Raw genomic sequence first — 20,003 nt, 5'->3', positions numbered from 1 at the left:
TGAGAAAACTGAGCAATGAAGGAATAAGAGGGGAAGTCCTCTATGGATTAAAAAAAACTGGTTTGAGGAACAGGAAACAAAGGAGGTGGGTATAAATGAGGAAAGTTCTCACAATGGAGAGATGTAAGGGAGTGGGTGTCCCCAAGGAAGGGATCCGTTTAGGGACCAGTGCTCTTTAACTTATTCATAAATGATGACCTGGAAGTAGGGGTGGAGTAAGGTGTGGTGGCCTAAAAGTTTGCAGATGATACCAAATTATGTAGGGTGGTAAAGAACCACAAAAGGAGTTGCAAAAGAGCTCCCAAATGGACCTTGATAAATTAAGTGGAAGTAAGGGCTAGAAATGGCAAATGCAGTTCAATGTAGATAAATGTAAAGTGAAGAGAGTACACATAGAGACAAAAAATCCAAACTTCACATACACAAGCATACAGGGGTCAGTGCTATCAGTCCTGAACCAGAAGAAAGGGATTTAGGCGTCTTAGTTGATAGTTCCATGGGGAGAATGTCAACTCAATGCATGGCAGCTGTGAAAAAGAGCAAACTCTATACTTAGGAGATGATGGGAAAGGAGTTGATAATAAAACTGCAGGATTGTCATGCCCTTATATAAAGCAGTAGTGCGACCGCACTTGGAGTACTGTGTTCAGTTCTGAGTAGCCACATCTCAAAAAGGATATCGAAGAAGATAGAAAAAAGTGCAGAGAGAAGAACCTTGAGGATGATCGAGAGGAGTTGGGCACCTTCCTTATGAGGAGAGGCTGCAGCATTTGGGACTCTTTAGTTTGGAGAGGAAGGCGGCTGAGGGGATATGATTGGAAAGCCTATAAAATTATGCATGGGGTAGAAAATGTTGACAGAGAAATTTTTTCTCTCTTTCTCCCTTAATACTAGAACCAGGGGGCATACATTAGAAAATGCTGGGGAAAAATTAGGACTAATAAAGGAAACACTTCTTCCATGGCTGATGTGGATTGGTGTTTGGAATATGCTGCCACAGGAGGTGGTGATGGCCACTAACCTGGATAGCTTTAAAAAGGGCTTGGACAGATTTATGGAGGAGAAGTCGATCTATGGCTACCAATCTTGATCCACTTTGATCTGAGATTGCAAATGCCTTAACAGTCCAGGTGCTCGGGAGCAACAGCCGCAGAAGGCCATTGCTTTCACCTCTTGCATGTGAGCTCCCAAAGGCACCTGGTGGGCCACTGTGAGTAGCAGAGAGCTGGACTAGATGGACTCTGGTCTGATCCAGCTGGCTTGTTCTTATGTTCTTATGATTCCCCACTTCAAAAGTCAAAGTAGAGGGGACCCCCTGCTCCGCGTTTGCTGCGCGGTATCAAAAAGGTGTACTTCCGACCAGGATCCGAAATGACACGCACTGAGGGATGGGAGGAGCGGCAGAATTGGGGTGACTGCGTTGTTGTTGTGTTGTCGCTGCTGGTGTGGTGGGGAGTGCTGCAGGACCCCGGGGTATTTGCCGTGAGGAGTGCGCATCTAATGGTGGGTGGGGAATCGACCTTCACTGGCTGATGATCATGAAAGTTTTATGTTCTTATGTTCTTATGACCCCCTTGCCCCAATCCGTGGTTTAGACCTAGCCCAGAGGTAGAAACCAGGGAAAATTTGATGCTCAACAGGCAGCATAAGATCTGCATGACTGTACTTCTATCTTGTTTTACCATACACGGGCAATTATCATTACACGGCTGCTTTTGTAACAGGGCAAATAGGACTGTTTTTGCTGCAATTCTTATTCAAACTGGATCCCCAAATACCTGTTGAGGGATCTCCATATATTTGTCACAGAGTGAAGCCAGAGGAGCAGACTCTCCATGTTGCAATTCGTTTCTAAAGTCAGGACCTTTTTGGGCTGCTTTCATTTACTGGAAATAAAAGGATTGTGGAGGAATAAGGACACATTGCCATTTTGGGGGAACTGAAATGAGCCCTGACCTGGATAGTGCAGGCTAGCCTGACCTTGTCAGCAGTGGCGTAGGAGGTTAAGAGCTTGTGTATCTAATCTGGAGGAACCGGGTTTGATTCCCCACTCTGCCGCCTGAGCTGTGGAGGCTTATCTGGGGAATTCAGATTAGCCTGTACACTCACACAAACGCCAGCTGGGGGACCTTGGGCTAGTCACAGCTTCTCAGAGCTCTCTCAGCCCCACCTACCTCACAGGGTGTTTGTTGCGAGGGGGGAAGGGCAAGGAGATTGTCAGCCCCCTTGAGTCTCCTGCAGGAGAGAAAGGGGGGAATATAAATCCAAACTCCTCCTCCTCCTCCTCTTCTTCTTCAAATCTCAGAAGCTAAGCAGGGTCGACCCTGGCAAGTATTTGAATGGGAGACCTCCAGGGAATACCATGATCTTGAAGCAGAGGCAAGCAACGGCAAACTAACTCTGAACATCTCTTGCGTAGAAAACCCCACAGGGTTAGCCACAGGTCAGAAGTGACTCAATGGCAAAAGAAGAAGAAAAGTTTGGATTTATATGCTGCTTTTCTCAGCTCCTAGGAGTCTCCAAGTGGCTTACAAATCCTTTCACTTCCTCTCCCCACAACCGACCCCTTGTGAGGTAGGTGGGGCTGAGAGAGTTCTGAGAGGACTTTGACTGGCCCAAGGTCACCCAACAGGCTTCATGTGGAGAAGTGGGGAAACAAATCCAGTTTACCAGATAAGAGTCCACCGCTCATGTGGAGGAATGGGGAATCAAACCCAGTTCTCCAGATTAGAGTCCCTAGCTCTGAACCGCTACACCACCCTGGCAGTATGTGATAGCGGCTACAGAATTCGGCTTCTTGAAAATCTCAGCTTCCCGTCAGTTTCTTTCAAGCAGCAGAGTCAGACTGCTGGCTGAAATCTCTCAAGGAGGAGCAGCAGTGGCGTAGGAGGTTAAGAGCTCGTGTATCTAATCTGGAGGAACCGGGTTTGATTCCCAGCTCTGCCGCCTGAGCTGTGGAGGCTTATCTGGGGAATTCAGTTTAGCCTGTGCACTCCCACACACGCCAGCTGGGTGACTTTGGGCTAGTCACAGCTTCTCGGAGCTCTCTCAGCCCCACCTACCTCACAGGGTGTTTGTTGTGAGGGGGGAAGGGCAAGGAGATTGTGAGCCCCTTTGAGTCTCCTGCAGGAGAGAAAGGGGGGATATAAATCCAAACTCTTCTTCTTCTAAATCCAAGCTGGGATGAGGCGGCTGAAGGGGATTATAAATCACGAAGAAAGCCTGAATCTGGAAGAACAAATATTTTATTAACTAGGGGAGGGGCTGGTTTGTTTGGAACTGTACAGGTCAGGACAGGGGATGTTTCTGCCTTAAAGCTGAGCCTTCCTTAGCAGACAGTCCCCAAAACATGCCGGTCGCCTAACTCTGGATCTTTAAAGAAATGAAAGAACAGAAGCACTTCTTGCGGGAAATGCAGCCACGTAAAAGTCTCTTGAGAAAGAAGAACGTTCTCCAAGACCTGCAACAATGCACAGAGTTTCAGAATTAAATGCAAATTAAATGCACATTGCAGAGTACATAAGAACATAAGAACTAGCCTGCTGGATCAGACCAGAGTCCATCTAGTCCAGCTCTCTGCTACTCGCAGTGGCCCACCAGGTGCCTTTGGGAGCTCACCTGCAGAATGTGAAAGCAAGGGCCTTCTGCTGCTGCTGCTCCTGAGCACCTGGTCTGCTAAGGCATTGGCAATCTGAGATCAAGGAGGATCAAGATTGGTAGCCATAGATCGACTTCTCCTCCATAAATCTGTCCAAGCCCTTTTTAAAGCCATCCAGGTGAGTGGCCATCACCACCTCCTGTGGCAGCATATTCCAAACACCAATCACACGTGTGAAGAAGTGTTTCCTTTTATTAGTCCTAATTCTTCCCCCCAGCATTTTCAATGTATGCCCCCTGGTTCTAGTATTGTGAGAAAGAGAGAAAAATGTCTCTCTGTCAACATTTTCGATCCCATGCATAATTTTATAGACTTCAATCATATCCCCCCTCAGACGTCTCCTCTCCAAACTAAAGAGTCCCAAACTCTGCAGCCTCTCCTCATAAGGAAGGTGCTCCAATCCTTCAATCATCCTCGTTGCCCTTCTCTGCACTTTTTCTATCTCTTCGACAATGCACAGAATTTCAGAATGAAATGCAAATTAAATGCACATTGCAGAGTGCAGCTTAAGGGTTATTTTAACGACATAGCTGCACTAGGGTTGCCAGCTGCCTGCAAGGGGCAGGGGATTCCTCAACCCCCAGCCACTGCGCTTTTCTTACTGATGAGCTGGCCAACAGAGCAAAAATTGTGCAAAAAACTAGAAGCATCCCAATGAGCTGTCACTCCCTGTGCAGCTGGTGGAGGAGGGTGGTGGCGGTTGCGGGCAGCCTGGCGGGGATGGGCCAAGGGGCGACCGGCAGGCCTGTGGCAGGCTCCCAGCCTGGGCGGAGTCGCCTCTCTACAGGAGAGGTGTAGGGGCGATTTTGCACCCCCCATGTGTTCTAATGGATGGTGCCCGGGGTCAATTGACCCCCCTCCCCATGTCCCTCTGTCAGATACGCCACTGTCATCACGGTACTGGCAACACTCTGGTATTTGAGCAAAACTCTATGGGAAAAGCATGGAGGTTTGCTCAAAGACCAGAGTATTCCCAGAGTCATGCTGAAGTCACTTCTCGTGTGAGCTGTGATATCACTGCATCGCCAGCAACCTTGCTACATCACTAGCCTGGGCCTTCTGTGCCACCAATAAGTCCCCCTGCCCCCTGCCTGTTACCGGGAGAACCTGGCAATCCTAAATTGTACTGGTACCTGATAATGCATGGGAGTTTCTTGGACAAGGACACCTTGTTCCTAGCAGCCACTTAAAAGGACTGCTTTCTCTCCGCTCATGCAAGAATACACAAAGGCCCTGACGGTCACAGAAGTTCTACAGCAGCACCTCCTTCACTGTTCACATTCTTCAGACACAATTTGTAATGCCACATTGTTTTTAAGACCCATGGTCTTAACTATTTGAGAATGCAACCTTCATCTGATGCACTGATGCATTATGTTTCCCATTCTTGATAAGTGATTTATTGTAACGATTCCATCAGGGGCGTACCGCCCAGGGGGACATATAGGGTCAAATGTCCCTGGGCTGCAGCCATTTAGTCATGTGGGGGGCAGAAAATCACCCCCCACACCCCTCCTCCTTCCCCCCAGGTCCATACACTGACTTCAAGACTTGGTGCAAAAAAACATTGTTTAGTTGTGGTGGAGGAGGGCGGCCACCCATATGCGGGGGGGAAGGACTCAGATTTTGCACCAATCTACATTTTCCCTAGATACGCATCTGGATGCCACACACACTTGTCTCTAGTACAGAGGTCTAATTAGCAGCTCTGTAGGGTCTCAAGCCTTCAGTTCACCTATTACTTGTTCTTCTCAAGCATTCAATTCCCTTACTACTTGTTCCTTTTGAAACTGCAGATGCCAGGGATTGAACTTGGAACCTTCCACAAGCAAGTGAGTTATTCAGCCACTGAACTGCAGCCTGTCCAAGAGCAGGCACACCAAACACATTCTCTGTCCTTTCTGTTGAAGTCTGAAATAGTATTCTAGCTGGATGGGATCCAAAGCCAACTGACACTGTCATGTTGAAGTTTTTGGATATCCTTTACTTCTGTTTGTTCTAGGTCAGGGGTCTGCAACCTGCGGCTCTCCAGATGTTCATGGACTACAAATCCGATCAGCCCCTGCCAGCATGGCCAATTGGAGAGTATCTGGAGAGCAGAAGGCTGCAGACCCCTGTTCTAGGTCATCCATTGTGGTGATTAGAAGCCACCACAAATGATATGTCTACCACACACTTAATTAGGGGAGGAAAAACCTCACTTTATCTCATCTGAACTCTAATACAGTAGCCCCTCTGCAGAGACAGGACCCCAATTCTGACCTGTCACATGGTGAGAAAGGTTTGGAATAATCCAGACAAGAAACAGTGGGGCTGGCTACCACAATCATCTTAACATCTCCAGAACCGATCCCCTGCACAGGAAAAAGAAAACTGGTCATTAACCATTCTAAGGACCTATTGCACGTGTACGATTCGTCGCATGCAAATGTTCAGCCCGACGTAACCAACCCAACCCAATGTATAAACAGCACAAAATCAGTTTGGTTTTTATGCAGTCCTGAGTCTCGGAAAGTTTGATTCTTAAAAATGGATACAGTCAAGGCTGTTAGGCCCACAAGAATCAACGAGGGAAATCGGAGAGTGAACAGCAAGTAACTGGACAGGGAGCTCAGTGGCGGCTGGGGACAGCACAGTAAAGGCAGCACCATGCCCTCTCCAAAGGGGTTTTGGGTGGTGCAGGAAGGAGGGCAATCAAACAACCCAACTGTCCTCCGAATAGCTCCATAGGCCGAACAGTCTTATACCATGATTTCCTGTGGTGTATATCTCCTTCTGGGGAGGGAGGTGTGAAGAAAGTGTAAGTTTACTTAGAAATAATTCACCCAGCATGGCAAGAATTTGGTCCTTTCTTGACATGGCATGGCTAGGTCACAAACAACTAGACCTCTTGCCCCTCATTAAAGCTGTAAACTATGTTCGCATTTACATAAACAGAAATTGAATGCCACTAGGCTGTATCCTGGGACCTGACAGATAGATCTCAATTAACCCTCCCTCTTCCTGAACCAGGGAGGAAGATGCCATAAAAATACCCGGACCAGAGAGACAGATTCAGATTCTAAAATTCTAATCTAAGATTCAACTCATGCCTTCAAGGGTGTTGCTTACATATGCTTGGAACTGTTTTAGAGCTGAGGGAAGCCTATTTGCATTCTGTTATTTTCTATTTTCTTTTTTAAAATCTTAAAAACTCAGCTGTTGGAGAGTATCTGGACTAAAGAACCCTGTTTCTCGGTACGTTACAAGAACCCCCCCCCCTTTTCCCCTTCACAGCAGGGCATTCCAGAACTAAAAATCCGGTGGAAACTGACTAAAATTAGCTCCACCCCTGGCCCGCCACCAGTTATGAGGGGGCCTCAGTTATGCCCGTGTGTCATGGGAAGGAGCAGTCTCCTCCAGGTCAGTAACTGTGTAGCTCCCGCCCCCTGCACTTTTCCCCCTCCCCACTGGTGAACCTGTGGGGTGGGAAAATGCATTGGCGCAGGCCCGTGCTGTTTTCAGGCCATGCCCCCGCCCCCCCCAGATTGGGCTGCCCAACATCAGTTCCAGCCTGAAATGAGACATCTCAAACCACACTTACCTTTTGGACTGGGAGACTGACATGGCTGAAACGGACGGTTTTGACGCAGGGAGGCTTGCAGATGAAGCTGCAGAGGGGGAAAGAGGCAACCTGTTACCTTCCAGGTGTTCCCTGGGTGTGATTTTCTCAAAGATACCCATTTCTTTCCTCTCTCATTTCTGACCACTAAGCCTACAGGTGAGACAAGCGCCTCTATCTAGCTGCTGGGCACCTTCACTGATTATGTTACTTCATTAATGAGTGCTGTGAGACCGGAGGAAGAAAGCTGGGATTGGCTGGTGTTGGGATCAGCTACCTTGAGTGGATCTTTCTGGCCAACTGGTTCTGGTGGGTTTTCCGGGCTCTGTTGCCGTGGTCTGGTGGATTTTGTTCCTAACATTTCGCCTGCATCTGTGGCTGGCATTCAGAGGTGTATCACAGAGAAAAGTCTGTTTCATTATTAAGTGTTTGGGTGGAATGATTGGTTCCCCACCCTGGGACATGGACAATATACCACACTAAACTTTCCCTTCTCACTTAGGCTCATTCTGCACATGCAGAATAATGCACTTTCAAACTGCTTTCAGTGCTCTTTGAAGCTGTGCAGAATAGCAAAATCCACTTGCAAACAGTTGTGAAAGTGGTTTGAAAATGCATTATTTTGCGTGTGCGGAAGGGGCCCTCGACACAGTGTGCAACAGACTTCCCTCTGTGATACACCTCTGAAGATGCCAGCCACAGATGAAGGCGAAACGTTAGGAACAAAATCCACCAGACCACGGCCACACAGCCCGGAAAACCCACCAGAACCAGTTGAATCCAGCCGTGAAAGCCTTCGACAATACTTTCTGGCCAAGTTTGCATACCCAAGCCCTACCTCTTTCTTGCTGACCAGTTGCAGTCAGCTGTGAGATCCCAGGGAAATTTTTTATAGTAAGAGTTGTGCAACAGTTGAATTGAGGGTCGAGGGAAGTGGTGAACTCCCCCCTCACTGGCATTCTTCAAGCAGCAACTGGACAAACACAAATCAGGGATGGTTAAGTTGATCCTGAATTGAGCAGGGGGTTGGATTAGATGGTCTGTGTGGCCCTTTCCAGCTCTGTGATTCTATGAAATCCAAGAACGAAAAGTCCAGGACTCTGCCAATGGGTGTTTAGCTCCCTGGCCCACGGTGGTTTCTCTGCTGGCCACGGTTCGTCTTTTACCCAGGGAGTTGTTGGTGTCATGAAATATACATCCGTTTCCACCACTTTGCACCTTAGTAAGTGGGACATCTGATGCGTCTGGGGAGGAGATAGTATTATTGATGTTATTGGAGCCAGTCCTGGTGTTTGGTACAGATTGTGCCATTTTTTTTTCTTTCCACGTTCGAGAGTCTGACACTGACCAGGCCTGTCAATCTTCCTTCTTTCCCAGGAAAGGGAAGAAGAACTGGCCGGTTCGGGGCCCTTTTTGCACACACCTCCTAAAATGTTTGTAAAACTGTCGGTCTCATTCACCCCCTCAAAACACTTCCTGGGTGCCATGATGCGATCCCCCCCCCCCACATTCAATGCTTTAAAGATTCCTCCTCCCCCCCAAATAAAGGAACAAACAGAGAAATTCTAACATATAATTCATTATGGGATGGAATTTTAAGACGACAAACCCTCCACCAACTGGCAAGCAGGACTCACCAATGCGCGACATTCCATCTATTAGCCCGCCTGCCTTCCCCTGACCCAGGAGCAAGCTTGGCTCCACTGGGCCCGCCAGCACCCTCCCAGTTACCCTCTCCCTCTCACAAGCCCCAAGAGCCCAGCTCGGCCTTGGAACCTGCTGCTCCGCTGGGCCCACCAGCGCCCTCCCGGCTCCTTCCACCCTCCCACAATCCCAAAAAGCCCAGCCTGGATGGTGGAGCAGAGGACCCTGCCAAACATCCAGTGGAACCAGGAGAACACCCAGATTTACAGCTGATCTGTAGACCATGGACAGCAGTTCCCTGGGAGAAAATGGATTGTGCCATTTGGTCCAAGGGAAATGCTGGAGATTGCTCTGGGTGACACTGTTCCTGATGTTCTTCCAGCATTAGTGTGGTCGAGGTCGGTGGTTCTCTACTTCCCTCGTGGGCCTCAGCAGACACGTTGTTTTCAAGGATGCCATTCTCTTTGAGTTCCTGGGCCCATGATTTGCCCCCAGTAACTATTCCTACAGCTGTATGGAGAACTTTGTGTGATCTCAAGTCTATATCAAGTTCCATCCCTACTTCCTCTGGTGGGTAGTCATGTATTTCTTTTACTCCCTAAAAGAGTTGGTGCCGAGCTCAACAGACTTTTGCTTTGCAGCAACCTTGACCATCATACCTGAAGTTCCTACGTCATCATCCTGCACAGATGGTTGGATTGAGACTCGGGAACTCTGTGTAAACTTGCCTTGTGTCTATTCCCTGTACTACTACCTTGTACCCAGCTTAAAGCTGATGTGGTAAGTCATAAAAGCACATTCCTGACACCTCACCTTCCCCCCGGAAAGGCTACCCAGCCAATTCCAGCTAGAACAGTCACCATGTGCCTTGAAACGAACATAAGAAAAGCCCTGCCAGATCGGACACCGGTCCATCTAGTCCAGCAGCCTGATTCACGCAGCTGTCAATGGAGAACCAATAAACAGGGCTTAGAGCAGGGGTCCCCTACATAGTGCCCGTGGGTGCATGGCATCCACTAACACCTTTTTCTGGTGCCCACCAAGAGGGCACTTGCCCAGCAGGGGTTCTGACTGGGCCCTGGACATCCAATTGCCTGGACAAATTAAAATAATGTTTCAGTGGCAGCTGCTGTCCCCGTTTTGGTTTAATTCTCTTTCATTTCACTTTTCCAGTATGTTTCAAAATTCGTTTTCTTCTCCCCAGCATTCAGGCTTCCATAGCGTGTGGGTCTACCTCCTATGGCAGCAGTGGCGTAGCTACAACAGGGCCAGGTGGGGACAGGCACACTGGGCGGATGCTGTTGGGGTCACGTGAGGAGCAGAAAATCACCTCCACACTCCTCCTTCTTCCCCCTCGCCCCATCAGGCCTGAGCAGAGGCCACTGCAAGGTGCCCCTGGCCCAGCCCCACCCCACCAGGCCCTGCCACCAGCTAAGGTAAGTAAGGCATGGGGGGCCCAGGGCCCATGGGGGAGCAGAAAACTCAGTCTGCCCCAGGCTCCATTTTCCCTAGCTACATCCCTGTGAGACAGCCATTTTGTGGTTGACTCGGACCTCTGTGGCAACCATTTTGTAGTTGCATCCACCACCCTGTCAGAATTCCACAAATGCTCACAGATGCGAAAAGGTTGAAAACCAGTCATAGATGTTGCCTACTAGCACTGATATTCAGAGGTTTGCTGCGACTGAACGTGGAGGGTCTCTTTCCTTCACATTGATAGTAGCTATTGACAGACATTTCCCTCCATGAATCTGTCCAATCTGCTGCTAAAGCTATCCACACTTTGCCATCCTCATATATACCGGGAGTCAGGCAATGGTCATATCATTACAACACTTTCCCCTTCTTTTTCATCCTGTAGGTCTTTAGGGCAAATTGGAGGTAGCTGAAAAAGCAAGCTCGGCTCCATTCATCAGCCCCTGCTGTTCTACAGCACCATTAACTTACACTTCTCTCCAGGGATTTCAATCTCATACTTCGGCTGCGGTAACAGCAGCTGGATCCCTCTGAGTAAAGTATACCTGATGATTGGATGGTCCTCTGTTTGAAAAGACAATGCAGAACATGTAACGCAACAGGCTTTCCAAAACCCTCAATCACACATTTCTACAAACTATTATATCCAGGCGCCTCCATGATGGGATGCACGCAAAACACTCCGGCTAAATCATTCAGTGCCTCATGGGTCTGGGACCCACATATCTGCCAGAACACTAGTGCAATTATCCAATTATCAGCTAGTTCAATTAGCAACCATTGGGACTGCTCTGCTCTTCAGTCCAAGACTGATTGGTTATTCTCTCCTGTAGAATGGGCTGATTGATGATGATGATGATGATGATGATGATGATGATGATGATGATGATGATGATGATGATGATGATGATGATGATGATGATGATGATAGAAAAACAGCTGCCTTACTGGCAGGTGTTTGCCTTTGAACCTCCTTGTATTTTGAGACTGGCCATGCTTCTTGCAGCAGCCATTTTGTGGTGGCACCCACTACCTGCCCTCAGAATTCCAACAGCATTCGTAGGCTCAACAAAAGTAGGGTCCCTTGGACTATGGACTGACTCCTTTGAGAATCTGGCTTGCTTCCTATCACTCGGCTCTGCCAAGTTTGAAGCCTTATCCTCCAACAAAAAGAGTCCTTGGGTCAGTGGATGGCAGAGTAGCAGGATAAGAGCCAGTATCTGGCTTTTTACAAGAAGTTGGCAGCATGGAAGGCCATTTACAGCATGGAAGGAGCCAGCATGGTATAGTGGTTAAGACCAGGCGCACTCTAATCTGGAGAACAGGGTTTGATTCCCCGCTCTGCCACTTGAGCTGTGGAGGCTTATCTGGGGAACCAGATTAGCTGGTGCCCTCCAACACAAGCCAGCTGGGTGACCTTGGGTTAGTCACAGTTCTTTGGAGCTCTCTCAGCCCCACCCACCTCACAGCTGAGAAGTTGATTCTCTCAATTCTCTAACTTTACTTTGTACTGGGTTTTCTTTTTTTCTGTTTACACCATTCTTTTTTGTTTCCCTATCTGAGCCGATTGTCCATTTTGCTTATCTGCCTCTTTGTTGTTGCCATGCGACCTCCATTTTGGGAAGTTGCCCGCTGATTTTTAGGGGAGGGCATATCTTGTCTATTGAGAGTTCGTAGAAACAGCTCGCATTACTTGCAATGCTAAGGGCTGCAATGCTGGTCAATACAAACCTAAAGTCTTGCAAGAGAGGAGGGGGGAGGGAGGGAGGGAGGGAGGCGTTGGCAGCCAGGATGTGGGACGAGAGATGAGGAAGGCCAGCAAGAACTTTTTCAATGAAGTTAGCCTTGTCAGTTTCACCGGGTTTACCATTCCAGTGAAAGACTTTAAACATGAAAACTGAAAAAGGAAGCCAGCGGGAGAACCTGATGGTCCCAAAACCGTGGCCAATAGAGAGGGAGGACTTACTGTGGTGCGGGCAGGGAAAGTCTGGGAGGAACAAGAAAACCTGAGGAAATGCTAATGCATAGGGATCATCTTCACTTTCCATGTAACGGGAGGGGGAAAGTCACATTTACTGAGCTTTCAGAAACAGCGGGGATTCTCAGATCCGAGAACAGGGTGAATGTTTATACAATCAAGATACTTTGAAAGGCCTTACATTGTAACGCAACAGCAGGCAATAGGTCAAGAACAATATATATGGTTAAAGTGATGTCAAGTTGCAGTTGACTTACGGTAACCCAGTAGGGTTTTTCGGGCGAGAGGCTAACAGAGGTGGTTTGCCATTGCCTTCCTCATAGTGATCGTGGTATTCCTTGGTGGTCTCCCATCAAAATACTTGCTAGGGCTAACCCTGCTTAGCTTCTGAGATCTGACGAGATCAGGCTGGCCCGAGCTATCCAGGTCAGGGCCAAATGGTATCTACGCCCCAGAAGACTTAATGAATTCAAAAGCACTTTCCACTGCTTACCTCCACTGTAATGACTGAACTTCCTTTGAGGGGCCTTAGGGGCAGTTGGTGAAGGAACCACCACTGATTCCTCAGTCTTGGGTCTTTTGAACCCCCTCATTACCTTCCAAAGGCAATACCTGCAAGGAAAAGGATTACATAGCTGTTACGTCAACTGAGGTTTGGAACCTATGTGCTGCCTGGGAGAGTCTCAAACAAATGGGGCCAAGAGATATTTTTGAATGGACCACCGTCACCCAGACAAACGCCACGTCAGCTCAGAAGCTCGGGCGTGCTCTTCAGCAGAAATGACGCCAAAGGAGAATTGGCTGCACAAGTATTTGGTGCCTCTATTTTTGTTTAAAATCGTATCTTTCCCACTTTCTCGGTACAAACCTTTGTGCATTTCATACACATATACACATCTTCCTTTTGGATGCAACTACGCAACTCATGAACTACTGAACTGAACGCAACCCTCCCCCCAGCCACGTACAGGGGTTCACTTGTTGCCTGTGAATCCCCTCCCTTGTCAACAGCAGTGGTGCAGCAGTGGCATAGTGGTTAACAGCAGGTGTACTCTAATACGGAGGAACCGGTTTGATTCCCTGCTCTGGCACTTCAGCTGTGGAGGCTGGAACTAGATTAGCTTGTGCACTCCAAAACGTGCCAGTTGGGTGACCTTGGGCTAGTCACAGTTCTTTGGAGCTCTCTCAGCCCCACCTATCTCACAGGGTGTTTGTTGTGGGGGGGGGGAGGAGAGGGAAAGGAGTTTGTTAGCCCCTTTGAGTCTCCTTACAGGAGAGACAGGGGGGATATAAAACCAACTCTTCTTCTGCACCCATTTGCATCCCTTAACTTTTGCCTCCTTGACCCTGGCTACTATTTGGACGGGAGACTTCCAAGGGATACCAGCGGCATGACGCGGAGGCAAGCAATGGCAAACCACCTCCAAATGTTTCCTGCCTTGGAAATTCCACCAGAGGTCGCCACAAGTCAGCTGTGACTTGACAACAAACTCCCCTCCCCTAGGGCCGTGGTGGCGAACCTTTGGTACTGCAGATGTTTGTGGACTACAATTCCCATCAGCCCCTGCCAGCATGGCCAATTGACCATGCTGGCAGGGGCTGATGGGAGCTGTAGTCCATAACATCTGGAGTGCCAAAAGTTCGCCCCCACAGCCCTAGGGCCAGGCTGGCCCTGCTGGAAGGTCATTCTAACTGTCTGCTTTGCGTTTTAGCACATATCTGGGATGAAACACGGCAGACGTCCGCCACTGCAGTGTTCTTTTGAAATTAGAAAATATTCATCTGTAGTTACTGCAGGCCTGTGTAACTCCTGGGTTACAAAACCAGGCCCTGACCACTAGCCACATACAGAGGAGGAGGAGGAGGAGGAGTTTGGATTTATATTCCACCTTTCTCTCCTGTAAGGAGATTCAAAATGGCTTACAAGCTCCTTTCACTTCCTCTCCCCACCACAGACACCTTGTGAGGTAGATGGGGCTGAGAGAGTTCCAAAGACCTGTGACTAGCCTAAGGTCACCCAGCAGGGATGTAGGAGTGTGGAAACACATCTGGTTCACCAGAGAAGCCTCTGCCACTCAGGTGGAGGAGTGGGGAATCAAACCCAGTTCTCCAGATTAGAATCCACCTGCTCTTAACCACTACACCACACTGGCTCTGACAGTCTTTTTGCCTTTACCCTGTTGAAGGAGGAGGAGGGGAGGAGTTTGGATTTATACCCTGCTTTCTCTCCTGTACGGAGTCTCACAGTGGCTTGCAGACTCCTTCCCTTCCTCTCCCCACAACAGACATGTGAGATAGGTGGGGCTGAGAGCGTTCAGAGAGAAATGGGACTTGCCCAAGATTACCCAACAGGCTTCATGTGGAGGAGTGGGGAAACAAACTCGGTTAACTAGATTAGCGTCCACCACTTATATGGAGGAGTGGGGAATCCAACTTGGTTCTCCAGATTAACTCCCACCCACTCTTAGCCACTAAGCCACCAAGAGCCTTACTATCTGGAGAGACCACTGCACATGGCGGGCGGGTTGCAGGCAGCTGGGTGAGTCACGAGATGCACAGAGCAAAAGACTACAAAAGCACTCTGCAAAGATTTCAGAGTTTCTCACGTCGCTGGTGCTGCTGTTGGGCAATAGCTTGGAAGTGCAAACACAGCTATCAAAGATTAACTTACTGGGTTAAATAAGCACCTGCCAAAGGGGTACCATGAATCCGCCAACCGATAGTGATATGCATTATTTTAACCCGATCGCCTTCACAATCACATGGTTCAAGGCAATATTGTGGCAATACCTGGATTTGATTCCAATAGTACCTGAACTTGACTGAAAAGGCAAATCTGAGCTAGATTCAGCAAGTCTGTCCAGACCCACTGGCTTCCTCTCCTCTTGTTTTCCCTTGCTCAGAGAGAAAGACACTTACTTCTTCCAGAAGTGCAATAAAACTGGGAGTATAACAAGCATGGCACTATGGAACAGCGTCCTGTTCAGTACACCATCCGAGATGGAATTGCGGAGTTGATTGGCCTGTGCATCGGTAAGGTTGACCTGATTGCAGAAGGAATGACCCCATTTAAAAAAAAAACTGGCAAATGTCCCCAATTAGACACAAAACAATCAACAGCCCACAAGCAGGCACGAAAGAAACCAACAGAGCTTTCCAACCTATAAGATTATGTTTTTCAACTAAAGGGTATTTCCCAGTGTTGGAGGTGAATTCTGAAATCTGTTGATGTCTAGAGAAGACAGAGAAGACCAGAGTTATCACAATGGGTTTTTCATTCGCTACTTGAATCTGTTAATTTAACTTGCCATGCAGGTAATGCCGGTAATATGGAAGCTGGATCAATCTTGCCTTCCCTTTGTGGGTGGGCTGTCTGCTCCGACCATGTGTGAATTTATGAATCACCCTTACTTCATCTAAGAAGTTCACAATCAGTTATCCACCAGATGCAAAACTCCTTTATTGACTGGGAGTGAAGGGGTGGTTGGTGATGTATCAGGCATTAGCCAGGGGACACTTGCCACAGCTGAATCTTCCCCGGTCAACCTTCCTCTGGCATCCATCCTGTGCCATTCATCTTAAGACTCAACATTGTGTGTCCTATTCATTCATTCATTCATTCATTCATTCATTCATTCATTCAGTTAGTTAGTTAGTTAGTTCCCTCTTGTTTTAAGGGGCTGATGGTAATAGTCCCCTTTTAAAACCAACAATAAAATAAAAAGCCCCCCCCCCCCCAGTTCTCCTTCTTTTCCCTCTTAAAAGCTTCCTGCCATTTAAACCTCACCAGAAGGCCTGGCAAACAGATAGATCTGACAGATCTCAAAGGCAAACAGATAGCTTTTAGAGATCTCAAAGGAGCTTCACTGTTTACTTCAGTTAACAACACCGCATAGTCCCCTCCTCGTGGACCAATGCCATAGTAACACCAATATTTAAAAAAGGAGATCCTATTCTTCCAGCCAACTACAGTAGCCTCCTATCAACAACCGGTCAGCTCTATGCTAAATTCTTACTAAATAAACTTCTATCCTGGATCGATAGTAACAGGATTTGGGGTCCAAAACAAATTGGCTTTAAAAAAGGGCACTCCACCTTAGATCACTGTATGGTCTTAAACATAGTCATTTCCAAATACACTAAGAGAGGCAAAGTCAACCTCTATACTGCCTTTATTGATCTCAAAGGGGCCTTTGACTCAGTTTCAAGAGAGCTCCTATGGCAGAAACTTGAGACCCTGGATCCTAGACTCTTAGTGCTGATAAAAGCTTTGCACACCAATAATACCTGTCAGAGGTGTTTCTCCCATTGGGCAAAGTAGGCAGCTGCCCAGGGCACAACCTTGTGGTGGGCGACAAAATTGCAGGTTCGTTTGTGGGGGATTTTGTATTTTCAGTGTTTTTTGTTTTTGGTCTACAGGGGGCGCAGATTTTAGGCTAGCAGCGCCAAAATTTCAGGGAGTTTTTGGGAGACTCTCCTGATGATATGACCTGGGTTTGGTGAGGTTTGGTTTACGAAGTCCAAAGTTATGGACTCCCAAAGGGAGTGCCCCATCCCCCATTGTTTCCAATGGGAGCTAATAGGAGATGGGGCTACACCTTTGAGGGTCCATAACTTTGGACCACCTGAGCCAAACTTCACCAAACCTGGGTGGTATCATCAGTAGGGTCTCACAAAGATACTCTGAAATTTTGGTGCTGCTATCTTAATAATTGCACCCCAACAACAGGCAACCCCTAAATTTCCCCAGATTCTCTTTTTAAATCCACTCCCTTCCTGCCAATGCTTGTTTTCTTTCTTTCTTTCTTTTATTCTCTCAATGCCTAATAAAGGTTGTTGTTGTTGTTGTTGTTTAATCCACCCCCTTCGGCATGGATTTAAAGGGAGAATCTGAGGTCCCCAGTTTTAGCACTGAAAGGGATGCTGTTTCCCCCAATTGGGGGGACTGGATACAACATCATAAAATGTTTTCATAGCAGTAATAAAACATTTTGAAAGCATTTTGAAAATGTTTTCCAAAAATTATTTCTGCTGTGTGGCATGGCCCATTGCTGTGTTCAGATTTGTGAGTTGGGGGATGTTTTATAATGTGATGGTGACTTTGAAACAACCTAGTGGAAAAAATCATTGTTTGGTCATGGTGGGGGAGGGTGGCCGCCCATGGGGGGCATCAAACTCAGGTTTTGCCCAGGGCTCCAGTTTTCATAGGTACGCCTCTGATACCTGTCAAGTGAAATGCCCGCCCCTCAGCCTACTGACCCCTAAAATCAGAGTTACCAAAGGAGTCAAACAAGGAAGTGTTGTGTCCCCTTTCCTGTTCAACCTGTTTCTAAATGACCTCGCTCCTACCCTGAGAACAGTTGACTCACACTGCCCTACTTTAGGGAACATGCCGCTGCCAATATTGCTCTATGCTGATGATGTGTTTCTACTTTCTCACACTAAGGTTGGCCTATCCCGCCTTTTATCTAAATGCAGCGAATACTGTGTTAACAATCTGTTGTCAATTAACTCTCTTAAGTCTAAGATCTTGGTCTTCTCAAGTACCTTTAAGATCTCCAACTGGTACTTGGAAAGTGACACTATTGAACAGGTCAAGTTCTTTAAATATCTGGGCATCAATTTCCATCATAAAGCCAGCTGGACTCAGCATAGGGAAACTGTTGTTAAGGGCTGTCAAATTACCTCTTCTTCCATTGAAAGGGTTTTTTTTCTAAGGTTGGCAAGTTTATTCCAGCTGCCCTAAGGGTATTTATTGCCAAGGTGTCCCAACAACTTCTCTACGGGGTTCCCCTATGGATTGAAGCCTGGCATATATCTCTGGAGTGAATACAATCCAAATTTCTATACAAGCTTTTTGGGGTCCCTCATTGTGTACCCTATGCTGCCCTCTGTCTCGAGTCAGGACAACATCTCTTGGAAACAAGGGCATGGTGGATCACCCTTAAATTCTGGATCCAGTTATGCTTTTTCAATGATCCTAACAGCCTCATCCATTGCACCCTTCCCAAACTTCAGTCATCTGCCTGGTGGGCCCACATCGAGCTTCAGATCTCCTCCCTGGGTTTCACTTGGGACCAGCTCTTTATGCTCCCCTCTAGTGAGATATGTTATCGTATCAAGGAACGGTTATTTGACCAGGAACATCAATTTCTAGTCAGCACAGCAAGGAGCTTGTTTTCTCCCTTTCATTTCAATATTATGCCCGGAAAATGCAGGACACTTGCATATTTAAACATCTTGCTCGACTCTAAGTTGAGGTGGTTATTCGCCAGAGCGAGAACTAATACATTTCCTCTTACATTTTCCTTGGAGAGATTTAAGACATCCTTACAGCAAAAGCGTACATGTGCATATAACTTAACCTCTGAGGAGTCATTGGAGCACATTTTATTAGTCTGCCCAAAATTTACAGATCTCAGACCTAGTTCTTTTTTTGAGGCCCCAATACCAGTTTACCCATGCCCCCCTAATTTTAAACTGAACCAACTCTTGAACAATGAGGATCCCAAGCAATTGGAAATGGTGGCCAAATTCCTGCTCAATATTGTGAAATAATCCTCTGGGTCTCCTTTTTTTAAAAAAATTATTATATCTTTTCCCTGAAGTTTGCACTTGATGAAATACGAGCAGTTGTTTTACTTTGTCAAATTGTACCCGGATTATATTATCACACAGTTTTTATCTGTATTTATCTCCTGATGCCTAATAAAGGTCTCTGAACTGAACTGGTTGTTAAATGATTAGAATCCCACCACTGGGCGTACAAAAGGTGATATTTCTTCAAATATGGTAGGCAATGAATATCACTGTTTGGGGAAGTCTTGCCCCAGTGTATTGCTGAAGGTGTTGTCTCCAAGCCTCTTACCCTCAGTTTAGGTGGGATATCTGAATTCAGGAAGAGTTTGTTGATGGTATTCACTTTAGATCTCAGAAAGCCAATATCTTTCTCTGTGAACAACCCAATGGAAGCCATCATGACGACTGAATCAGCCATGTGAAAAAACCTGCAATAGCAACAGAGGGCAGAAAACGGAGAGAGAGGGGTGGGTGGGTAATGGGAACATCTGGCACAGCTTAGAATCTACGCCAGGCTCTCATCAAAGCCAGGGTCTACAGACTGAACATTCGGGCTGCAAAAGAACCACACAGGGAAATGAAGATACTTCCTCCTCGGACAGTCCCACATTAATAATAAAAAAAAATGCTCCGTAAACTGAGCACTAGTCTCATGCTCATCCTTGGTGACTACAAGGACCAGTGGGAGACCAATACAGGTGGAAGCTCCTCTAGGACTTTGTTGCCAAATACTTGGGAGGTCCCAACAGTTTTTGGTAAAGTACAGAATGTATGAGGCCGCCAAAGCAAACTGGCATTTGTATTTGCTAAGAATATATAGTGCAACTCAAAGCAGTGGGTGGATGCTACCAAGTGTGATGTGATGATAGAAGACCAGCTTCTCACTAATGGTCCCATTCTCATATCAAGCACTGGTTGCTTGTGTGCCCCTTTACCAGGAAAAATGAGCATGTGGAGAAGGTACTGGGAAACCGTTTTCCTCCTGAGCATTACCTCCCTACACTTGATGACTCTAGACCAGGGGTGGGCAATTGTTTTTTCTATGGGGCCGCATAAGAAACAGAAAA

At 47.3% G+C, this 20,003-nt stretch overlaps 1 protein-coding gene across 3 annotated transcripts in view; it reads right to left on the bottom strand.

Annotated features, from left to right (window-relative positions):
• Positions 1–3,229: 3,229 nt before the first annotated feature.
• RGSL1 (regulator of G protein signaling like 1) overlaps positions 3,230–20,003 on the bottom strand; it is a 93,798-nt gene continuing 77,024 nt past the window's right edge. For 2 of the 3 annotated variants that reach the window (XM_048495796.1, XM_048495797.1), the window contains 7 exons: positions 19,226–19,364; positions 15,277–15,401; positions 12,851–12,969; positions 10,851–10,943; positions 7,242–7,308; positions 5,921–6,012; positions 3,230–3,460 (listed from right to left, as the gene is read on the bottom strand). In XM_048495796.1, the coding sequence (XP_048351753.1) occupies positions 5,985–6,012; positions 7,242–7,308; positions 10,851–10,943; positions 12,851–12,969; positions 15,277–15,401; positions 19,226–19,364 (571 nt within the window). In that variant the 3' untranslated portion in view covers positions 3,230–3,460; positions 5,921–5,984. Of the gene's footprint in view, positions 3,461–5,920; positions 6,013–7,241; positions 7,309–10,850; positions 10,944–12,850; positions 12,970–15,276; positions 15,402–19,225; positions 19,365–20,003 lie in introns of those variants that run through there. The other variant, XM_048495798.1, reaches the window with a different exon arrangement.

This window comes from Sphaerodactylus townsendi, linkage group LG05 (genome assembly GCF_021028975.2).
Source record: "Sphaerodactylus townsendi isolate TG3544 linkage group LG05, MPM_Stown_v2.3, whole genome shotgun sequence".
Lineage (NCBI taxonomy): Eukaryota > Metazoa > Chordata > Lepidosauria > Squamata > Sphaerodactylidae > Sphaerodactylus > Sphaerodactylus townsendi.
The sequence above is the reverse complement of the archived record's forward strand: the minus strand, read 5'-3'. Positions and strand labels throughout refer to the sequence as shown.